At 37.5% G+C, this 24,738-nt stretch overlaps 1 protein-coding gene across 2 annotated transcripts in view; it reads left to right on the forward strand.

The window, feature by feature from the left end:
• ANO6 (anoctamin 6) overlaps positions 1–24,738 on the forward strand; it is a 72,046-nt gene that overhangs the window by 38,915 nt on the left and 8,393 nt on the right. For both annotated transcript variants that reach the window (XR_015743804.1, XM_087934406.1), the window contains exons 9-16: positions 2,532–2,637; positions 6,181–6,241; positions 6,942–7,087; positions 8,852–8,929; positions 11,336–11,561; positions 12,934–13,103; positions 16,748–16,845; positions 23,016–23,146. Coding sequence is in view for 1 of the 2 variants with exons in the window: in XM_087934406.1 (XP_087790532.1) it covers positions 2,532–2,637; positions 6,181–6,241; positions 6,942–7,087; positions 8,852–8,929; positions 11,336–11,561; positions 12,934–13,103; positions 16,748–16,845; positions 23,016–23,146 (1,016 nt within the window). In the remaining variant the exon portion in view is untranslated. The remainder of the gene's footprint in view (positions 1–2,531; positions 2,638–6,180; positions 6,242–6,941; positions 7,088–8,851; positions 8,930–11,335; positions 11,562–12,933; positions 13,104–16,747; positions 16,846–23,015; positions 23,147–24,738) is intronic.

The following is a 24,738-nucleotide window of genomic DNA, read 5'->3' on the forward strand; positions in this document are numbered from 1 at the left end:
TTTTAATATATTATATAAAAATAAGTATAATAATATTCCCCCTTGATCTTGTTTCTACCTCTATTCTAGCTCTCAATAAAGCCAATCTTATATTAAACAATCTTATATTCTAACTATCATCTCTTGTTCACTTTAGTATTTCAATTCTTATTCGTTTTTTGACTTGCCTCCCAAACTCCTCCCTTGGGTCTTTGTCTACATATTTCCTATTTAACCCAAATACTTCTATCTCTACTATCTTTTGCTGCCATACCTACAGAGGATCTGCCTAAGCTCCCATCTTCTCTTCAAAAATATATTTCTTTTTATCCAATTCCATTTTTTGATCTCTTAATATATATTGTGCCTGATTTGCTTCATAAGTCTTTATTGCCTTTTCTTTCTTCTCTTCCTTTATGTGTTGATTTATCTGTTCTATCTTTTTTTCTGGTCTTTCTATTATCTTCTCTATTTCCTGTGTTTTATTATCTTTATTCATTATCCCGTTGGACATTTTTTGATTTCCCCATAATGTCATGCATTAAGTCTTTTATCTCCCTGTGGTTCTTTATCAACATATCATAGGTACTTTTTAGCATTAACACTATTTCTTTTGAAATCCACTCATCTCCCCCGATGAAACATCTTGTCTTATTTTGGTAGGTCCAAATATTGCTCAATAGACTGTCAGTAGTCTTTCACTGCCCCAAAGTATCAATTGTCTATGACCTCAGAAAGCCAGCTTAGAAACTGTTTGCTCAATCCCGGCATTGCTCCTCAGGGGAATGCAATAGTTATAGTTCTTTGTGTCCCACAGTTACTCAAGTAGTTCCATTTAGATAATCCAGGAAGATTTCCAAATATCTCCTTAAGTTCACTCTGTAAGTTCAGTCATAGATCCTGGCATTTAAAAGTCACTTTCTTTAGATGTCTTCCATAGTCTCACAGTTAAAACTCCAATAGCCATGAAGTAAGCAAATATAGAACAGTAGGTAGCACAGCTACCAGGTGTTATTTATTTCCCCTTTATCTTATCAGTACTTTCCTAAGGTTGTAGGAATTTGATATATATTCCATTCACCAGTAGATGGTGCCTTCAGCTTAAATTTCAATGTTGCACAAAATCTGACAAATATTAATTTCAGATTTTTGCAAATAGTCAATATAGAGACAAATGATTCCAGCATTTTAAAATGCCTTACCAAAATATTGCCAATAAAGTTTAAAAATCCAATTCTCTATATTTTAAAGATTTTGCATTCTTCCTTTATTTCCTTTTCTTTCAGGTCTGTAATTTTTCTATCTGTAATTATTCGCCACTTTGACAAACATTTCAAAGTCACTTTCCTAGGGTGTATTTTTGGGGGGCTTAGGTTCTAGGTAAAAAAAGAATAACCTCACCTATTTCCAATCACTGTTCATCTACACTACTTCAGCACATTCTTTGTTTCTTCGGCTGCCCCAGCTTCATGACAGCAATAATGGCTGCCTCTCCTCTTTGTTGTTGGATGGGAGGTAATCCCTGGGTCTAGCTGGAGAGCTGCCACTCTGCACAACCTGCAGGGTTCCCCCTTCTTTCTTCATCAACCCTACAGAGTGACTTTAGCCCCTTGGGGGGGCCTCCAATGAGGAGGATTTGGCGTGAGTTCATGGAGCCCCACTCCTCATGTCCGATCTTGCTGTGACATCAAACTGGAACCTGGACAACCAAATTTTTATTGGTTGTGCCTGAGTAGGCATGCATAAGATTGTATCACTCAATATTTATGCTAGCTTAATCTAAGTCAATTTATTATTTCAGTTTTATGTGTTCTTTTAAAAATTTAAAGGTATATGGTATCTTTTTACTATTTATTCAGCGAAAAACTACTAAAATATGCTGAGAATGAGGAATCTGCACTGAATGATAATATACATTCTGGGGGGGAAATACCATCTATGACAAATGTACTAAACTTCTCTATTCCTCAGAATATTTTGTGTCATTATATTTATCAATATCATTTTGAGATATTAAGCATTTTATCTTGTGTTGCCAGAAGAATATACAGAAATATCAACTCCTAATTAAAATTAGAAAGCATTCTGCTGTGAATGAATAAACCATGTGATTAAAAATAAATAAAATTAAATAATATCAGGAAGAAAACAAAACAGAATAAAGGAATATCAGGAACATCAAAATAAATGGAATTATTTTTGGCAAGAGGTCCTAGGACAGCTGTGTAAAAGCTATCGAAATTATGTTTTTCTAGTGCACAGTTCAAGGCGAACCATCATTGAACTGAATTGGAAGAGACTTCTTGAACAGATGATTCACAAAAAGAAAATTATGGGTGGGGAAAGACCTCATCATCAATGCTACTCACTTATCACATAGTTTGCTTGTGTCTTGCATATCGAAAAAGGGGACAGTGTAACTACAATGGTAGGACCACGGTACTTATTAAGTGGAAGATGATCAGAACAGTAGTGATCAATGAAAACTATGAATTTAGCAGTCCATCCATTGAGTTTCATAATGTGTAAGATGAATTTATTCATTCTTTCAGTCAAGAAGTATGTGATCCAAACATAGGAGGTAAGATTATTATGTGTCCACAATGTGATGAAGAATGCACATACTGGAATCTCAACATCACATGTGACTCTTCCAAGGTATTTTTCCTTCAGCATTAAAAAAATATTACTGTGACATAAAATGCTGTTTTGAAATAAACCGTAAGTATGTGGAGAAGGAAGAATATGAGATCAGTAATAAACATAAGAAGTGTAACTAATCAGCACAACCCTTAGTACATAGTTTTTTAAAAAATTAATCCAAATAGAAGTCATAACCACCTGAGAGATTCTGTAAATGTACAAGTGAAGTAAGCTTCTATACACAATGATCTGTCCCAAAAAGATGTACTTTCTGTGCAGAAAGACTTCCAGAGCTTGGGGTATAAACTTAGTAGTATGGGCTGTAGGCTTATCTTTTCAGAGGTTCTACCAGTATACAAGGAAGAAAAAGGGAAAGGCCAACATATAGCAGAGTTTAATGTGTGGCTAAAGGAGTGGTGTAAAAGGGAAGTTTTATTGGTTTTATTAGTCATGATGTCTGCAGCTAGTCCAATGAAAAGCTATACAAAAGAGATGGTTTGCATCCATCAAAGAAAGGGACTGAGTTACTTGGCATTAAATTCACAGATTTTCTGGATAAACATTTAAACTGAACAGTGGGGCCAGAGAATTAATGGATACAGAACATTTCTGTCCCCAGCAATCTAAAATTAATAAGGATACCAGTGCATGTAACATAGATGTTTGTGGAGGTAAGATTATCAACCTTGCTGTCGAACAAAACCAAGCATTTAATAGAGATCTGCCAACATCTAGAAACAAGTAAAATAATAGCAGTCAGCACAGGTTTGTTAAAAAGAGATCATGCCAAACCAATTTTATTTCATTCTTCAACATAATGACTAAATTAGTAGACCAGCAAAATTCTGTGGACATAATATATTTAGATTCCAACAAAGCATTTGATAAAATAGACCACAACCTACTTCTTGGTAAGCTAGCAAAAAGTGGAATAGATAGCACCACCACTAGATGGACTTGCAACTGGCTCACAAACCGTACTCAGTGAGTAGTCCTTAATGGGTGTAAGTCTACATGGAGGGAAGTAAACAGTGGGGTGCCACAAGGTTCTGTTTTAGGCCCAGTACACCCTCATCTAAGTCGTTAATGAAGATATTGAATATCTCAATATCTTCATTAATGACTTAGATGAGAGAATAGCAAGGGAATTTACCAAATTTGCAGATGATACTAAGCTGGCAGGAATAGCTAACACCCAAGAAGATACGCTCAAGATTCAGATGGATCTTGACAGACTAGAACACTGGGCCATATCTAACAAAATGAAATTCAGTGTAGAGAAAAGTAAAGTCCTACACTTAGGCAAGAAAAACCAAAAGTACACATATAGACTGGATGAAACCAGGTTCAATAGTAGAAATTGTGAGAGGAATCTTGGAGTCTTAGTGGACAAACAGTTAAACATGAGCCAGCAGTGTGCAGCAGCAGCCAAAAAAGCTGAGGCAATCCTAAGTTGCATTAACAGAGGGATGCAATTGAGATCAAGTGAGGTACTAATACCACTCTATAAAGACTTAGTAAGACCACGCCTAGAGTACTGCATCCAGTTTTGGACACGACATTATAAAAAAGATGTTTGAGACTCTAGAAAAAGTACAGAGAAAAGCAACAAGGATGATTAGGGGACTGGAGACTAAAACATATGAACGGTTACAGGAACTGGGCATGGCTACTCTAGTGAAGAGAAGAACCAGGGAGACATGATAGCAGTGTTCCAATATTTGAGGGGACAAGGAATAATGGATGGAAACTGAATAAGAACAGATTTAACCTGGAAATAAGGATAAACTTTCTGACAGTGAGAACAATCAAGCAATGGAACAGCTTGCCCTTGGAAGTTGTGGAGTGTCATTACTTGAGAATTGGAATGAGAGATTGGAATGCCATTTGTCAGAAATGGTGTAAGGTCTCCCGTTTGGGTGGGTGGGGGGGGTTGGACTAGATCAGGGGTCTCCAACCTTGGCCACTTTAAGATTTGTGGACTTCAACTTCCAGAACTCTGGGAGTTGAAGTCCACAAGTCTTAAAGTAGCCAAGGTTGGAGACCCCTAGACTAGATGACCTACAAGGTCCCTTCCAACTCTGATTATGTTATCTGTGTACAGCTGAACAGATTGGGCTTCATGAAATCATCTTAATAAAGCAAACACTCCTCTTGTAAGGGAAATGTCAACTTAATTTCATTCAATTTCCCATTTCCCAATCCTAAATTTGCTGTAGGCATTGAACATAAGTTTGCAATTTTAAAAAGAGTAGGAAATAGTATTAAATTCTAATATTTTATATGTATTTTCCCTGAATAGAAGTATTTTAGTGCATCTTCATACCATATATATTTTTGCAAATCATTTTTCTTTAGCACATTTCCTTTTTTTTTGTCATTTGCTCAAATATATAAATCTGATTTTTATGACTGAAGTTATTAAAAGATTATTTGGGTTTCATTTTACCTCCAAGACACTAAGATGGGGATCTCCCCATTTTATCCTCACATCAATCCTGCAAAGTTATTTGATGTGAGAGAGTGTTTGGTGTCAGTCAGTTAATGATTCCAGGGTTGAATGAATACTGGTATCTAAGGAAAGTTGGGTTTTCCAGTTTGAAAAGTTTACATTGACATTCCTATTCACAATACAGTTGACCTATACTGTGGGTCTGTTCTCAAGGAACATAATAATCCTTTTCTTCTTTTAAACTTTAAAGGGTCATATTACAATATTATGATTTTATCATACAAAAAATTTACACCAGAAATTGGCAGATTAAAATAGTGAAATCCACAAAAACCATCTTTCCATATGATAAGCTTATTATATAATTTATGTTCTACTAGAAGACCATCTGTTTCAGGGGTGGGATTCTATCAGTTTTGTCCAGCTCTGTAGAACCGGTATCTCTGAAGAGCAGCAGACACAGAACTGGTTCTGTGTCTGCTGCTGTTTTGGTCCACCCACCTACCCGGGCTCTTACCTGACCTTTATTTCTTGCTTTTTCAACCTCAGCTGCTTTGTGCAGCACAGCTGCAGCTTTTTCAAACATTGCACACCTGCGCACAGCGCTGCTCAGCTATCCAGGCAGCAAGCTGATAACGTTTCACATGCACGTGCAAAACGTAAGTCACTGAACCGGTAGTTGCACCAGTCGGATCCCACCCCTGATCTGTTTGCATGATAAGAATGCAACAGTTTAAAAAGCCGATCTGTGGCATTATTTTTAGTGATTCATGTTATCTTTTGATACAATTGTATATACAACAACAAACAGCACACCCTTTTAGGCTACCTGGCATACATATTTTCCTCAAGCAAACAGATGGGCAGGGCTGTCAGCTATCAGCTGGGGCCCCAGGAGGAGATTCAGCCATTTCCGTAATGAAGACCATTGTCAGTCACTGTGTATATAGTGCAGTGAAGCAATGATTGAATGAATAATGTAATAACATGTAATAAAAATATATGCACATGACAACCAAATGATAAAATCTTCAATGACAGCAGAAGAGCTAGTGTTAAAGAATCCTGTATTATATGTTAAGCCATTTTCCCTTCATGTTTTTCAGAAACTTTGTATATTTGACAGCTTTGGCACATTAGTGTTTGCAGTGTTTATGGGGATTTGGGGTAAGCTAACTTTTTTGTTTTGCATACTGAGGTGGTTAATTCAGTAAAATGGGACAAGGTGTCATTTATGTTTATGAGACACCTTAATCATTATTGCAGAATTGGTATAATATTTGAATTTGTACAATAGACAAATGTCAGCAAATCAGCAAACCTAAGGACTTGGCATGCAAAAGGAAAACTAGGAGCATTCTCCTGCACAGCTGTGTACATAGAAATTAATCAGCCTAAAAGCTTCTCAATTTCCCTGGTTAGCTCTCCATGGCACTCCTGAAAAGAGAGGGAAGAAAACAGATCTGAATCCTGTAACAATCTTTTCCCTGAACTTACAACTCTTCCTATGAAAAAGGGAATATGCCTAGAACAAGATGTCCAACCTTGTTAAGACTTCAACTCCTAAAATTCCCCAGCTATTCCATTCTGGAATTGCCTCAATCCAGATGCAATATATCCTTGATAGAAAAAGCCTTGTTACAATCAAATTGCTAGTTCATCTTTCTCTCTTCAAAAAATAAGCTACAAGAAATTGAGTTCACAAGCTAGGGAAGATGTACTTGAACATGTTTTTAAAAAAATCTTTTTTAAAAAAAGAGTGGGAAGAAGTACATAAAATGGCACGGAACTGTTCCAAGTGGCAACAATTTGACTTTCACTCATACAATATGTACTGATTGTTTCTCTTGACTTATTCTTTGATTAGTTAGCTTGTTTTTGGAGTTTTGGAAACGACGCCAGGCTGAATTAGAATATGAATGGGACATGGTTGAGTTCTTAGAGCAAGAGGAACAAATACGTCCAGAGTATGAGGCAAAATGCCACCATGTAATAGTGAATGAAATTACACAGGTAATTGTATTTACAGTTTTAAACATTTTAATTAAAAAAGATAGTTTGAATAAATTCACTCAGTTCTTCTTTTCTAATTACCATGGCTGCAAGTGTATAGTCATACAATATACAAACATTGCAACAGAGGGATTATTAAGTTTCAATAATGCTGAGCAAAAGGCAGCTTAGAAAACTTCTTCTCTTGACTCCTACCACAGTCTAGTCTAGTGGATGATGACATTGTTTCTCTTTTACCTATGTAAATAGGTAAACGGTGGTGATAGAAACAGCATCTCTTTGTCAATTGACCTGCAATGTAAACATGTCAATTAAAGGGGCAGCAGGTGTGTAGTCTTTAGATTGACTTGTCTAAAATGTTCTTTAAAATTACATGGGCAATGGAACAGAAGGCCACTTGCTTCTTGTATGAACTGTGCGCCGTTTACATTTTTTCAGTCTATATCAGTTAAAGTGGCACGTGGTTATGCAAGGCTGCATAGCAATAAACTTCTTGTTTGGGGTTTTCCTTGGTCATAGGCTTTTGGTGGCAAAGTTCCCATGGTAACACTGCTACTATGGGCATGGTATCCTGCTTTGACCACAGAATACACAGTAGGGGTGATAATATTTGAAATAAAAATGGGCTCTTCTGACTTTTACTAAGTAACTCACATAGGAGGGAAAGGGGCAAAGAGACCATGGAGATCTCTAATTGCTGCTGTTTCATTTAGTTTAATATCTCCCTTGCAGCAATGCCAGTTTACTCTCATTCTGATTTGGTTGTCAGGTGCAGAAACTTGGGCATAAGTGCACATATTGGCCATAAACTATTTTTACTATTGTTTATTACCATCAATTGGTTGATGGTAATTGCAAATGGTTGCTCAATGGGGCAGTTGCTAATTAAGGACTACCTGTATTTCAATCTCCAGCTTTAAAAACTTAGGTAAAATGTATCAACTCAATTTCTCCTTTTTCCTCTCTTTCTCTCTTTCTCTGTTAAAGCTATAAAAACTTTTTGTTTTTCTTAATTTCTTAATTATAGCAAAAATATCCTGAACACAAATATCATTTTGGGTATCTGTCATATGCAAATTATTATTGTTTTCAATTCATGGGTAGGATCTGACCAGCATAACAGGATTCAGGGAGCACACACATGTGCGTCAAACGTGCGCTGCACGCATGTGTGTGCTACTGGTTCTGGGAAGCATTTACCTTCTCCAACTGACAAGCGGCACACAGCTGTGTTGCGCAAAGCAGCTGAGGAGGAAAACGCAGCCACTAAAGGATAGTCTAGAGCCCAGGCGGGCAGGAGGGCCAAACAACAGATCAAAACCTCATCCCAGCAAACCAGTTCAGTGTCAGCTACTCTTCAGAGCTACTGGTTCTATAGAACCAAACTGAACCGGTAGGATCCCACCCAATTCAATTTCATTTTGCTAATGATGGTGTATGCCAAAATAAAGGGTATTAGAACATTGCATTTTTCTTATTGTTTAATTGCTGGAGTTGTATATGAAAAAAAATTCTTCAAAAATTATATTTGCTATTATATTTTAATAAAAATAATAATAAATTAATGTATAAATGAAATAAATGTTTGGAAATAAAAAATTGCTGTTAATGAAAACTGTTTCCATCAATTAATGAGGTACAAAGAAGAAACAACTAGACAGGGTTGAAATTTTTAGTTTAGAAATAAACTAGAATGAAAGAACGATTACATGTTCTTACATACGTATCCTAATAATCCTGTTTCAATTGACTTTGTTTATACAGCAAGAAGAGCAGGTTCCTTATACAACCTGTGGAAAGTATGTACGGATCATCTTCTGTACAAGTGCTGTCTTATTCTGGGTAAAATTATTTGGTTCATACTATTTAGAAAGCATTAATTTCTGCTATGACCGTTCCTTGAAAGAGCAAAAATATGTGATCTGTATTTAAATGGTAATTACTGCAATGGTATAATTGTTTCTTTTTACAGATTGGAGTAGATTTGCTTTGAAACACAGCACTCCATGTAGAAGGCCAACATAAACAATCTACTGTAGTATAAACAATCTAGTATCTAGTATATGTGTGTGTGTGTATCTAAGTGTATCAATTGTTATAAGTTGAGAATTACATGTGTATACACACACACACACACACACACACACACACACACACGTAGTCCTCAACTTATGACAATTGAGCCCAAAATTTATGTTGTTAAATGAGAAATTTGTTAAGTGAGTTTTGCCCCATTTTACAACTTTTCTTGCCACAGTTGTTAAATTAGTAACATGGTTGTTAAGTGAATCTGATCTCCCCATTGACTTTGCTTGTCAGAAGGTCACAAAAGGATATCACATGACTCTCAGACACTGCAACTGTCATGAATGTCAATTGTCAAGCATCCAAATTTTATTCATGTGATGCTGCAATGATCATAAGTGGGTTTTTTCAGTGCCATTGTAACTTCGAATGGTCATGAAATGAACTGTTCTAGGTCAAGGACTACCTGAATATACCAAAAGGCATACACCTAACACACATACATATACATATTCATATATGTACATATAAGCATACTTAAATGCCCATACATATACCTGCACAGTTTGTCTCTTTTTCCCTTACTGGCAGTCTGCTACCTTTTTGTTGGACCTCTGTTTCCTTTTGTTTTTGTTTTTCTTATTATTTTCTTTTCATTTTCTTCTTATTTCTTATTTCTTTCTTCCTCTTGATACATTTAGGCTTACAACAACTTTATTGTCACTTAGTTGCATAGAGTTCTCAAAGGATCTCCATCTCTAATACACACTACAGTTGTACATCAGAGTTTTTAGCTTAATTTTATGCATAACGTGGGCCATAAGACACATGACAGGAAAAGATTTTATGAAGTTAAACATATCACATATGTACAATAAAGAGCATGTTACTGCTATTTACATACTACAATCACCTGGATTTAAACATAATGCTACGTCTTTGGTGCAAAATACTCAGTTTTCACCTCATAATAACAGAAAAAGGAAAGTTAATTCCAACTGCATCATACAGTTGATACTTTAGAAATACAGTACAGCAATCTTTGGATTAGCTGATTTAGTTGTGTTTGTGTTTGTAAGTGAATAAACAGATGTTATGCTTTTGCAAAAAAGTTATTTGCTCTTCCAATGTGTTCTCAGGAAAAAAATATTGTACTTAGAAGTCTCTGTTTTAAACTTTAGTGTTTTCTTCAAAAAAATTTTTAAATTATTAAGCTCATTATTGCATGCAGTGAATGCAAAGTGAATGATTTTAAAGCTAAATCATATTCCTTTTTTTCTCCATTTCCTTCTCTCATTTATTTGTTGCTCAATTTTTATGGTTCAGTATCAAAAAATGCTAAACTGTTTTAAGCCACTTTCAAAAATCTTGCCAAGAAAAAACTTCAAAGACCTTTCCAGGCAGATGGCAGGAATCATTGACTTGAAGGCACACAGAGTATCTTGTTACAGATTAATACCTCTTTTCTGCCTGTTCATTTCAGTTAAATAGTTTTTAATCTTCCATATTTCTGCTTCAATTAAAAAGTAAGATAATGTAAGCTGAGCATGAAAAATATTGTGGAATGCCTAAGAAAACAGCTTCAAATGGGGGAGCCTTAGTTGAAAAATGACTTTCAAAAAGAAAAAAATAGAAAAAGGGTAACAGCATAACCCAATAATAGAATAACAGAGTTGTAAGGAACCTTGGATTAGAAATCTTCCAATCCAATCCCCTGCTCAAGCAGAAACCCTATATCATTTCAGACAAAGAGGTATCTAATCTCTTCTTAATCTCTTCTTAACAACCTTCATTGTTGGAGCATCCCCAACCTCTGTAGGAAGACAAATTTTGGACCACAGAGAATAGAGCATATACAATGGTTATGTTTCAGGTTATCATTTCCTGGGGTAACTTTTGGCTGTTGTTTAATAGATTTGGATAAGTCTGTGGTGACATGATGCTACCTACACCCAATGACTCATAGTGTTCAATGGATGGGAAATAATTTTGTGTGTCTATAATGTAGTCCTCACTAAGCTAAAAACAACAGGTTCAGGGTACTAAAATGATTTTTTTTCTTGCAGTTTAAGAAGTGAATTCTAGACAGAAATATAATTTCTAGAATTTAATTGGGAGTCTCTTAATGAAATTTTTAAAAATGGATATGCTTATTAAGGTAGTTGTTATGTTTAGGAAAGTATGTAAGAAAGTAAGAATGTATCTTATGTCTTTTCCTTTTAGATTCTGCTCATTCTTTCATCTGTTGTTGGTATAATTGTTTACAGACTTTCAGTTTTCCTAGTATTTTCTGCAACATTGCCAAGACACATCAATGGAGCAAACACAATACAAAAGTACCTGACTCCACAATTAGCAACTTCAGTATCTGCTTCAGTGCTCAACTTCATCATTATTATGATTCTGAACATTATCTATGAAAAAGTAGCAATCATGGTTACTGACTTTGGTAAGGTTATAATAACATTCAATACGGTATCAAGAGTAAATGTATTAAGCAATACCAGTAACCTGTCAAAAATAGCTTCCAACATTGAAAAGTAAATTCCTTAAAGCAGCAGCAATATTTTCCAGGCAAATGAAGAAATCTAAAAAAGGTTGAGTTGCTTTTGTGAATATCTGAGTGTGCTGTCTTCATCTTTGTGCCTGGTCTAAAAGTCTTCTTTGGAATCTTTGAAGTGTGCATCAATAGCAACAGCACTTAGACTTATATACCACTTCATAGGCCTTTATAGCACTCTCTAAGTCAGGGGTGTCCAATTCAAGGCCTACAGGCTGGATGAGGCCCACAGGGTGCTCAGATCTGGCCTATGGGGCCGCCCTGGGAACAGCAAAGGACAGGCCTGCAGTGCCTCTGCCAGAGAAATCCATTTTCAGCTGCAATGGCCTCCTACAACCCTCTGCCAGCGAACAGAGCTCAGGAGGGTTGCATAGTTTTGCTGGCAGAGCACTCAGGCCACCACAGATACCACCGACATGAGTGATGTTGAGATAGCCCCACACCCACCCGAGGTCAAACACAACCCTGATGCAGCCCTCAATGAAATTGAGTTTGACAGCCCTGTTCTAAGTGGTTTACAGAGTCAGCATATTACCCCCAACAGTCTGAGTCCTCATTTTATCAATCTCAAGAGGATGGAAGGTTGAGTCACTCTCAGCCAGTCAGGATCAAACTTCTGGTTGTGGGTGGAGTTAGCATGCAGTTCTGCATGTGCCACCATGGCTCTTAGTAGAACGCCTATGCTAAACGATGCTAGCCAGAATGCCATCAGGGTTCTGACCGAACCTCATGAGCCTCAGGCCAAGCTTCAAAAGAAATCCAGTTATTTATTGGGAGCTTCATGTTGGCATGGACCAAGTCAAGCCAATTTGACCTCACTTAATTCGCACATTTCCCCCCAAGATGTGTCATCAGTCACCTTCCCCAATGAAGCAATTTCGTGGGTTGTAGAAATCACTCCCTCCGGCCACTGTAGGTTTCCGTGCAGATGACCTTGATGTTGCCAGCTGGAATGTGCTTTGTTTTGACTGAAATGCAAGTTCTTTGATGCAGCTGCGAGGTTTGATTCCCCATCTGCCTTGCCTACAGCAACTCAAGAGCAGGTCAGGGATGCTTCGCAAGTTGACAAATACACATGTATAACATCAGTTGATCACATGATAAAAGAAGAACAGGTAGTAACATAGTAACAATATAGTTAATAGTAACATATGTTTGAATAGCCCAAATAATGTTATTTAAGCTATATATAACACAATATTTTTGCCCCAAAATTGCTCTTAGATTAACAATATCTCTCTCCTTTGCTTTTAAACTGCAGAATTACCAAGGACACAGACTGATTATGAAAATAGCCTAACTACGAAAATGTTTTTATTTAAATTTGTCAACTATTATTCTTCATGTTTCTACGTTGCTTTCTTTAAGGGTAAATTTATAGGTTTCCCTGGTGAACCAGTTTATTGGATGGGAAAATACAGAAATGAGGAGGTATGAATAAATAAATCTTGTTTTATAGGTATATTTCAACTGGTAACTAACTATTAAGCTGATTGCACTTTTTTCCTCTTCACCTTTTTGGAACTGGGCAAAAACTGTGACTTCTCTGAGTTCAGATGGACTTGGCAGCTGTAGACAAATAAGGTGGGAGAGTTAGGCAGAAATACAGAATTTAACAAAATAACAGAATAACAGAGTTGGAAGGCACTTTGGAAGTCTTCTAGTTCAATCCCTTGCTCAAGCATGAAACCCTATACCATTTCAGACAAGTGGTTGTACAATTTCTTCTTAAAATCCTCCACTTTTAGAGCTCCCACAACTTCTAGAGCAGGGGTCTTCAAACCCGACAGCTTTAAGACTTGTGGACTTCAACTCCCAGAATTCCTCCTCCAGTCATGTTAGCTCAGGAATTCTGGGAGTTGAAGTCCACAAGTCTTAAACTTGCCAAGAGCCGTGATGGCAAACCTATGGCATGTGTGCCACAGGTGGCACGCAGAGCCATTTATACCAGCATGCGAGCCTCAGGCAAACTTACCTCACTGCTCATGTGCAAGCTTCACAGCTGATTTTTTGGCTGGTTTGAGGCCTTTTTTGGCCTCCCAGAGGCTTGAAAAAAGCCTCTGAGGGCTTTGCAGGTCGAATAATAGGCCCATTTAGTCACTTCCTATAATACCAGAAATGATGAAAGGGGCCTATGTTCAGCTTGCAAAGCTTGCAGAGGCTTTTTTCAAGCCTCTGGGAGGCCAAAAAAGGCCTCAAACCAGAGGTGGGATTCTACCAGTTCTGTCTACCTCTGTAGAACCGGTTGCTCTGAACAGCAGCAGACATAGGGCCGGTTCTGTGTGTGCTGCTGTTTTGGCCCACCCACCCACCCAGGCTCTTACCTGTCCTTTATTTCCTGCTTTTTCAACATCAGCTGCTTTGTGTGGCACAACTGCAGTTGAAAAAGCAGGAAAAAGGGGTTTTCCAACTGCTGCACACCCTCACACAGTGCTGCTCAGCTGTCCGGGCAGCTCAGAAGGTCGTAAATTGCACTCGTTCGACTCATGCATGCACACGCAATGCAGAGCAACAGAACCAGTAGTTATACCGGTCGGATCCCATCCCTGCCTCAAACCAGCTGAAAATCAACTGTGCAGTTCAGGTAAGGGGGCGGTGGCGGGGGGATTGTGCACATTGCCTTCTGGGTGCTGGCACATGAGCATGCATACACGAGCATGTGCACAATTTTTGGCACAGGAGCCCAAAAAAGTTAGCCACCACTGCTTTAGAGGCAAGTCATTCCACTGAGTAATTGCTCTAACTGTCAGGAAATTTCTCCCTAGTTCTAGGTTGGCTTTCTCCTTCATTAGTTTCCATCCATTGCTTCTTATTCTGCCTTCAGGTTCTTTGAGGAATAGGCTGACCACCTCCTCTTTGTGGCAGCCCATTAGATATTGGAATACTGCTATCATGTCACCTCTTTTCATTAAACTAGACATACACTGAAAGTCTATTTAATGCCAAAAGTCCAATAATCATCCAGTTTAATTTCCAAGCCTTTTGTAATCAGATATTTTCCTCTAAATTTTCCACCTCCAAATTAATTCATTTCAATGTTCAAAACCAATTTCATAAATTCAAATTTTCTTTTCACTCTGGTCACCGCTTTTGCACACTTTCATCAAAAATAGTTCTTTATTTCTTAATTCCGGGGTACCTTAATGTCCATGTATATTGCCTAGTTCACACATCATTCAAAACTTTACCGCTCCAGCACAATCTTAGTTTCCTGGACTGCTTTTCATCTTCATGGTGGCTATTTTAGACCACCACTGCAACATCTTTAGAGGGGGTTTATCTTGTCAGGGAGGGGAGATATGGCTCCCCTCAACCGTCCCCCCTTTCTTCACCACCCCTCCAGGGTCATTCCGATCCCAATCAGGACCCTCCAACAAGCGAGCACAGAGAGAAACTGTGCATGATTGCAGATTCCGCTCCGACACAACGGAAGAACAACCGGAAGTCCATTATCATGATTTTCCTGGGAAATATATTATGTAGTAGTGTTCCCTTTGCTTTCTATACCACTGTGCATACGCTGTTCAAGTGGCTGCCACCACACCATGTGCTGTTCTTCAGAAGCCGTTCTCCCCAATATGGCCTCCACCTTCAGTTAATACTGATGAGCCAGCTGTTGCTCACCAGGCCTGTTAGTCCATGGGAGGTATTTGATTCCCTCCAACCTGCCATTACAGCATAAAGGCACATTGGGTAGGGGTCCCCAACCTTCCACCTGGGGATGCGCTGTCAGGCTTCCAAATAATAATCCCATAGCAAACAAAACTCCAAGGCAGGTGAATTCCTCAAATAATAGCTTTATTGGAGATATCATATTGGCACAGATATGGTGAAAACTGACTCTAAAGACTCCTGTGGTTTTCACCTAATTAAAAGTTTTTTTCTCTTTCTCAAAACAATAAGTCACATGGTCCAATCACGATGTGGTCTGACAACTGCATAGCATCACTATGCCTTTCTCCTACCAGATATGAGAATGTTTTGGCTACAGAATCCCCTCAATCTCAAATCTCCCCCATTCTGCAGTTCCAGTGTGGCAACACTGAAACTGTAAAAATGGCTGCAGTCAGGTCAGCTTCAGGGTTGACATGCACTCTGGGGAGGGTTCCAGGCTCCCCCTGAAAGCAAATGCTTTCAGAGTTGTCATTTTTGTATTTTCTTATCCAACTTCTTCTGAGTATGTCTTGTGTTTTATGACCTTCTTCTCTTTTTGTATATACCTTGTACGGTATGGAATCTCTTTTCTATTCTTTTTCATATGTGCGCTCTATTTTGGGATGCGAAACTGAAGCTACAGCTAAACTCAGAATTCTTGGTTAGTAGAGTGTGTGTGTGAGATACTCAGTCTTCCAGGTCATGGTTATACAATAGCAATAGCACTTAGACTTATATACCGCTTCACAGTGCTTTGCAGTCCTCTCTAAGTGATGTACAGAATCAGCATATTGCCCCCAACAATCTGGGTCTTCATTTTACTGACCTTAGAAGGATGGAAGGCTGAGTCAACCTTGAGCCTGGTGAGGTTTGAACTGCCAAACTGCAGGCAGCCAGCAGCCAGCAGAAGCAGAAGCATCCTGCAGTACTGCATTCTAACCACTGTTCTACCATGGCTCACCATTATCCCAAAGTTGCTTTTTCAAAAAAACAATGTCTTTGTTTTTCCTTGAAGATGTTTCACTTCTCATCCAAGAAGCTTCTAGGGCTTGTGAAAACAAGACAGTGGGTTAGAGATCTTTTAATCTGTCTCTTTTTATATTCTGATTTGGGATATGTAATTTTAGGACAGCTAATTTCATTACTGAACATTAAAACTGAAAAAATAGATTGCCAGTATTCTTCAGTGCTCAGTTTAATATGCTAGGTTGAACAGAAAGTTATTGTCTGAATAGTTGGATAAAATTGACTAAATACAAATATATATGTACTTCCAGTTAAGCAGATTTTAGTATAAAATATTTTCATAAAATTTAGCATAATTTAGTTAAGAAACTATTATGAACTTCATTTTTTGTGGGAGCAAGTTATAATGTACTTTGTTCCCCCCCTCCCCTTCCCTGGTCTTCTTTCATGCTTAGTGTGATCCAGGTGGATGTCTTCTTGAGCTGACAACACAGCTGGCAATAATAATGGGAGGCAAAGCCATCTGGAATAACATTCAAGAAGTGCTTTTTCCGTAAGTAAATAGTATTGATAGCAGGAGTTGGAAGAAATTTGAAGAACTGGTTTGCACTGTATCTGATCAAAAAGCAATCCCTGATTTAAGAAACAGAGCTTTATCAAGAAAATAGATTTAATTGTCAAATGCTCAGAAAAACAGTGAAGATCTAGGAAGTACTCAGAAAATAAATAAAAAAAGAGAATTAAATGATTGTTTAAAATTAGTAGTACTAGATCTTGTACTTACCTTGAAGTCAACTAAATCTATTACTCTGTTTAAGCTAAATTAAGGCACTCCCATTGGGCCCCCAAAATCCAGGTAATCTAGATGATAACAAAGAGATACAGAAAACCATAAGCTATTGTTATCGTTTTGTGATTATCTGAAGTTTTGCAGCCCAGAGTTGATAACTAATATGGAGTGATTTGGGATATTTTTAAAAAATATATTTTTATTGTTTATATATAGATATACTGAATACAGTGTAATTGGCCATGGCATTCCAATTGCCTTAAAGCAGAAATAAAAACAGAATAACATATATGCTATTTTAAACAGTGCTAGTGTTGTACAATAGTTTCTGACCATCACATCATATGTCAACTCATCTATCATTCTAATATTTACATTCCTCTATCAATAATACAAATAGTGTCTCTTTCCAAGTCCCCTCACCTGATTCTTTCACCTTCCAACTTCTACCTCATATTTCTAACCATTGATGAAACCTATTCCATGTTAAATAGTATTCTGAATCTCCTTTATCTTTTATTTTTAGCATTAGTCTGTTCATTTCCTCACAATCTAGTATCTTCCTTATCATCTCATCCTCTGAAGGGGTGTTTTCGTTCTTCTACTGCTGCACGTATACAATTCTTGCTGCGGTCAAAACAAGTAATATTAAACATATTGTCCCTTTGTCATAGCCCTCTGGCGTGATACCTAGTAAAAACAATTCTGGCTTAAGATCTATATATTGTTTGGTCATTTTTACTAGCCACGTATGTATTTGAGTCCAAAATTTCCTTACCTTTAAACAAGTTCACCATATAATGTAATATTCTTCACATTAGACTGTCTACTATTGACCTCACCCCTTTCCTAAGAGGTCTGTAGGGGGCATGCATCAGCGCACCAAAACGTGCCTACCTTCCCTGTCCTATTATTTCTTTTTTTCTTATTCATATCCATTTCATGTATTTATAACCATGTTTATACTTATACCTGTTATCTAATAATTGTTTAACAAAATAAATAAATAAAATAAATAAATATGTTTGATTCTTTACATTTCCAACAGGTTGGGGACATATTTTTAAACACTTTAGCTAATCTCGCCAGGGGCAGATGCCACCTATAGAACATTTTATAGAGATTTTCCTTATAAGATGTGGCCATTGACAGTTTCCAATTTTTCTCCCAAAACTTTTGCCATTTATCCAAATCTATACTATGTCAAAAAAATTTGGCCCATGCTATCATCATCTCTTTAACTTGTTCTTCTTCCATTTAGAATAGAATAGAATAGAATAGAATAGAATAGAATAGAATAGAATAGAATAGAATAGAATAGAATAGAATTCTTTATTGGCCAAGTATGATTGGACACACAAGGAATTTGTCTTTGGTGCATATGCTCGCAGTGTACATAAGAAAAAATAAAATACATTCATCAAGAATCATAAGATACAACAATTAGTGATAGTCATAGGTTACTAATAAGTAATCAAACATACTAGGAAAACAAATAAAACAATATAAATTTTAAAGATACAAGCAACACATAGTCATAAGAGGAAGAGATAGGTAATAGGAAGGATGAGAGGAATAATAGTAATGCAGTCTTATTAAGTAGTTTGACAGTGTTGTGGGAGTTAGTTGTTTAGCAGAGTGATGGTGTTTGGGGAAAAACCGTCCTTGTGTCTAGTTGTTCTGGTGTGCAGTGCCCTATACCATCGTTTTGAGGGTAGAAGTTGAAACAATTTATATCCAGGATGTGAGAGGTCTGTAGATATTTTCACAGCCCTCTTTTTGACTCAAGCTGTATACAGGTCCTCAATGGAAGGCAGGTTGGTAGCAATTGTTTTTTTCTGCAGTTCTAATTATCCATTGAAGTCTGTGTCTGTCTTGCTACTGTTTGTAGCAGTCCAGGCGGTTTTCCTGGTCGTTTTTTCATTGTGGCGCAGATGATGCAACTTTTCACATAACTGTCTACATCTTTCTTTATGCCAGGCTACCAGAACTGCCTCTGGGCCAAGTGTAAAGTCTTTAAGAACCCAAAGTGGCCTGCAGGTTTGGCGTTGTGGCTTCTCTGAAGAACTAGGGTGCATAGGGATTCCAGATCGTAGAGTTTTGTCCCCTTCCATGCCAGGTTATCTCTTTTGGTCAAGGTGTGTTGATTGTTCCGGAACCAGGGGTCTGCTAGCAGTTTGGTTTTGAGTTTTGGAGTTAGGTCGTCTGCAGGTTGGTCTTGCCAATCACAGCATTGCCATCTGGTGGTTACTTGGACAGCTATTTGGGCAGGGGGGGTGATGCCATTTACGACCTCCTCACTTTTGCATTTGTACTGGGGGAGAGGGCGTCAGCCAGAAAGTTCCTTCCCCCCCGGGATGTGTTTTAGCACGAAGTCGAATCAGTTGAAGGGGTCCTAAGGGCTTCCATGTTTTTATGGTTGGTCCAGACTTTGAATGGTCTCTGCCCCCTTTCCAGCAAGTGGCGCCAGGATTGCAGTGCCCATCTCACTACAAAAGCCTCTTTTTCCCATGCAGCCCATCGTCTCTCTGTGTCCGTGAGCTTGCGAGAGGTGTAGGCACAGGGCTGTAGGCTTTCTTAGTTGTTTCTTTGGAGTAACACTGTTCCCACTGCCACGTCAGTGCTGTCTGCTTAAATGACGAAGGGTTGTTCGGGGTCAGGATGCTTCTATACTGGTTCTTCTGCAAACAGTTCTTTCAATGTTTCAAATGCTTTTTGGCAGGTTAGGCCACCATAGGGGTTGTTCCAGGTGGGGTTTCATTCCTGGACCCCCTGTCTTTAGGACGTCTGTCATGGGTTTGGCAATCCTCATGAAGGAGGGGGTGAATTATCGGTAGAATTTTGCAAACCCAAAGAAGCTTTGTAGCTGTCTGCAGGTACAAGGGGGCTGCCAGCCCAAAACAACTTGTACTTTGGCTGGGTCCATCTCTTAAATGTATATCTACCTAATACAGGTTTGCTGCTAGACGTTTTTCCAGTACTTGGCAGACTAGGGGTATGTGGTCGTCCAACATCTCAGTGTAGATGAGAATGTTGACCAAGTAGACAAGAACCCCCTTACAAAGATATTTGTGTCACTTCAGATAAAACTGCATTGTACACCTCTAATAATGATTGGCCCAAAATATCTTGTAGCTGTTTGTATATTTCTGCCGGTAGCCCATCTGGGCCTGGTGTTTTGTTGTTTTCAATTGCCTCTGCTAGTTCGGTTGTAGTTCTGTCATTCAGCATAGAGTTCATTGTTTCTGGCACTTTCTGATACTAGATAGTGTAGTATTTTCTCCTCTGGATATTTCTCATTATCATATAGTTCCCTATAAAAGTCCTGGATAATAATCTTTTTTTCCTCAATTTGATAACGTAGAATTACATCTTTATCTTGCAATTTACTTATCCATTTTTTGCTGTTTTTCCTTTTTCAATTTATAAGCTAGCCATCTTCCTGATTTATTTGCATTCTCAGAAAAGTTTTGTTTCATTCTTCTTTTTCAAGGATATTCAATTTATGTTTAGTTAGGTCCATTTGCTGCTTTAGTTTGTGTGTGTGTGTGTTTCCTTTTGTAACTCTGCTTCAAGTCTTTTATATTCTTCTTCTAAGGTTCTTTGTTATTGCTTCTTCCTTTTATTTTTCTTCGCTGTAAATGTTATGGCAACTCCTCTCATATATGCTTTCTCTGTATCCCATAACAAAGTGTTTTGTAACAAAGTGTCTTCTTTCCTTTTCTTTAAAGAAGAATCCCATTTGTTTTTCCAACATCTCTTTAAATTCTATATCTTTTAGTATCGATTAGTTCAGAGTCCATCTTATACGTGTCTTTAGTTCTTTCCAGCTAATTCTCATAGGATTGTGATCTGGCCAGAAATTTGTATTTATTACTGCCTCATATACATTTGTATTTAATTCCATCAACATCCACATCATGTCTATTCAGACCAGGATCTGTGTCTGTTAGAATAAAATGTGTATTGGTTTTCCCCCGGGTTCCTCTCTCTCCATACATCTTATATATTTAACTCTTCTGCCACTTTGAAGAAGGTTCTAGGTAGAATCCTCCTTACTCCTTTCCTTATTTTATTGTTTCTTCTTTATCCATCCTCTCTTCTATTTCCTGTATTTTTTGTTCATTTTTTGTAATCAGTTGCTGGAAATTGTCAAAATTTTCATTCATCTTTTGTATCTTGTCTTTTAATTCTCCTATATCACTTCTCACTTGTCCTATTTCCCTCTTCATTTTGTCGTGGTTTTTTGTCATAGTCTCCTGCATCGACTGGAGCATGGTCTGTAATTCCCTAAATGGGTTTGATCTCTCCATTTGTAACATGTCTTCTATTGACCTCTGATTGGATAGGCTTGAGGTAGCTGATGATGGTGTGGAGGCAGGTTTCTTCCCTAACTCTATCTTAGTTACGTTTGAAGTGCTTGTCATGGTCAGCAATTTTGTCAGCTTTTTCAGTAACCAACACCTCCAATCATTTTTGACACATATATAACCCTCCAGCACACCAAATCTCGCTTAACCAATAGCTATAAAAAAGAAAAATCCACTTCCATTCTTCTTTTAGTCCATTCTTTTGTACTCCACAATGCCCTATATGTAATTAGGAAATGATAATAATAGTAATGGTGATGACGATGATTATGATAGTGATGAGACCAGGATAAGAGGAGGGAATTGGTAATCCAAAAGGGTTTGTTATACTTGTCCTTAATGTTCTGCTTTATTTGTCCATTAGTAGTATTGTAGGTCCATAGAGAATGTTTGTAATCCACAAGTCCTGTTAAGTCACCAACCTCCAGTAGATCAGTATTCCAAAAAAGTGAAGACAGCTTTAATCCACATTGTTTGTAATCCGCCACAAGTCAGCCAGAGTTATAGTGTCCAAGAAGTGAGAAGAGAAAAAAGGAAATATTCATCACTTCCACGATGCTTCCATTTTATACCCACATTGGCCAGTAGTATTGTAGGTCCATAGAGAATGTTTATAATCCACCAGTTCACAAGTCCTGTTAAGTCACCAACCTCCAGTAGATCAGTATTCCAAAAAGGTGAAGACAGCTTTAATCCACATTTTATACCCACTTTGGCCAGTAGATGTCCTCCTTGCTCCTTTCTTCTCTTCTTACCATACTTTATATGTCAAAGTAAGGGGGTTAGACATTTTGCTTTCTCTGTTTTAGCCCAAAGTTCAGAAAAGTGACTCAATATAATTATAAATTATCTCTATCCCAAGTTAGCTCTATCTGGATCTTCTTTAACAGGTCCAGTCCAATTTCTCTGATTTTTTTTATAACAACAATTCTCCCAGTTTGCTTATAGATCTGTGACTGCTCCGTGTTTTTTTTTTTCTTGCCACTTCTAAAGTGGAGGGAGAGATATTCCCTTCCCTTCTTCTGTGCAGAGCCCCCCTTTCTTCTTCAATCAGCACTGGAATTTCACTCACTTTGGTAGGAGTTGGGAAAAGGTCCAATCCACTGCTTCCTTCCACTTTTTCACTGCTTACTCTGACCAGCTGTCATTGCCTCAGTTTGGCCATTAATGGCCGTATTCTTCTCCAACTTCTTTCAGGAAGGATTTCTCCTGACCAGCAAAATGAACTGCCATCCATTTGTGATCTGCAGAGAGCCCTTCCTCTCCTGTTGCCCCTACAGATGGACAGAAACTCTCGCACACCCATTTGCAATGACACCAGCTGGCTCCTCCTTCTTTATCGATTTGGGATTATTTTGAACATAGAAATTATCAATTGATTGTGTTTTATTTTTTCAATTTGAAATAGATTGATCAAATCCTCCCGATGTGAGGAAAAATTGAAATGTTTAGCTCTACTATTTTGAGGAACTTTGGGAGCTACAAAGAAATGCTGATAGAATTCAAATTTAAACCTCTGCTCTAGCAGATAGAATAAATCTTGCTGATTCTCCAAATGTACAGGTGGCTTAAAAATTTGACTGGGAGATGCCGCTCAGTTACACGATCAGAAACTATTGTTCCTCGCTGGGAGCAGGACTACCATTTGCAGCCCAATGGCAAGCTTAGATTGTTTTATGAATACCTTGAAATGGGTAAGTCAACCAACCATTTTATTTCTTGTTGTCATGTTATATATTGGATCAAAGTTTGCTTCACAAATTCTGTTAAATACAGAATAGGGGAAAAGAAGAGAATGTGTGTGTATCTCATGTACATGTTTGTAATCCTACACACATACGCAGGCCTAATGCAAAGAACGATGCTTAAATTATATGTAAAATGAATGTGTAAATTTATGCTGGAATTTTGGTTGAGTCATAGACTTCAGTATTAAAAATGCTTCGGTATGTGTCTTGAATACAAAGTCCATTCATGCTTACCTCTCTCTGAAAAGATGCTCAAACTTTTTAATTCAACTTTCAGTGCAGCAGAAATTTTATTGTAGCCTTCCCCAGATTTGTGCCTTGCTCTGAACTCTGCAGGCAGTCCCTTTAATCTCCTGAATTTTGCTCTTTTACAGTACGTATTGTCACCTGTAAGGCTTTCTATAGAGAGGTGTGTGCCTTTCCAAATCATGTCCAATCGATTTAATTTACCATACGTGGACTCCAATCAAGGCATAGAAACATGTCAGCAACTATCAAGAGAAATGGGAGGCACTTGAGCTAAATTTCAAGTGTTGCTGCAAAGGGTCTGAATACTTATGCCAATGTGATATTTCAGTTTTTTTTCTTTTTCTTTTTAATAAATTTACAGACATTTCTAAAAATCTGTTTTTAGTTTGTTATTATGGGGTACTGGGCATAGATTAATGAGAAAAAGTGAATTTCAACAACTGTAGAATCGGGCTGTAGCATAACAAAATGACAAAAGTAAAGGGGGTTTGAATACTTTTTGAATGTACCATATATATGATGTATGTACGTACGTATGTATGTATGTATGTATGTATACATGTATGTATGTATGGACAGACAGACAGACAGAGAGATAGATGATCACCACATTAATAATGTAAATATTCTTTTGTTGAAATATTGAATAACATGCTGGAAATTTATTGAATAAGATACTGCAAATGATTGAATAAACTTTGAATGATATGCATCATGTTGTGAATATCTCCTGTATGTTTTGGTCTATTTTAGCAAGAGAAAAGTACATAGCAATAAAATACTTCAGCTGTATTTTTTTTAAAAAAAGCATCCTAATTAACAATATAATTCAACAGCTGGTGGCATTTAGATGATTTCTGCTGATATAAAAAGGTAATCACGGTCAGTTCTATTTAATAAAAGCAGTCTAGGACTTTTAGGGCTTTGGGCTGGATTGGAAAGATGTCAAAACATAATGAAAAGACTTGGCAACTCCATCCCTAAAGCAAGCCAGGAAGGTCATGTATTACATGAACTTTCATTACTGAAAATTGAGCTCAACTCAAAAGCTTTTTAATTTTTTTTAAATTAACAATAAAGAACCTTTTAATTGTTGCCTTGATTCTTGATAGCTGCAAATTGCCAATAAATGTATCTAAATAAGCATACCAGATTGTTGTGTTCAATTAGTTCACATATATTAGGAATTGATGGATTTTGGCTGATCTTGAATAGCTACAATTTTGGCTGATACAATATTTCAAAACAGATAAAGCACTACTGTTCCATTAACAATGTAATAATGTATT

This window comes from Pseudonaja textilis, chromosome 5, assembly GCF_049901715.1.
Source record: "Pseudonaja textilis isolate UNSWEBS1 chromosome 5, rPseTex1.2, whole genome shotgun sequence".
Taxonomy (NCBI): domain Eukaryota; kingdom Metazoa; phylum Chordata; class Lepidosauria; order Squamata; family Elapidae; genus Pseudonaja; species Pseudonaja textilis.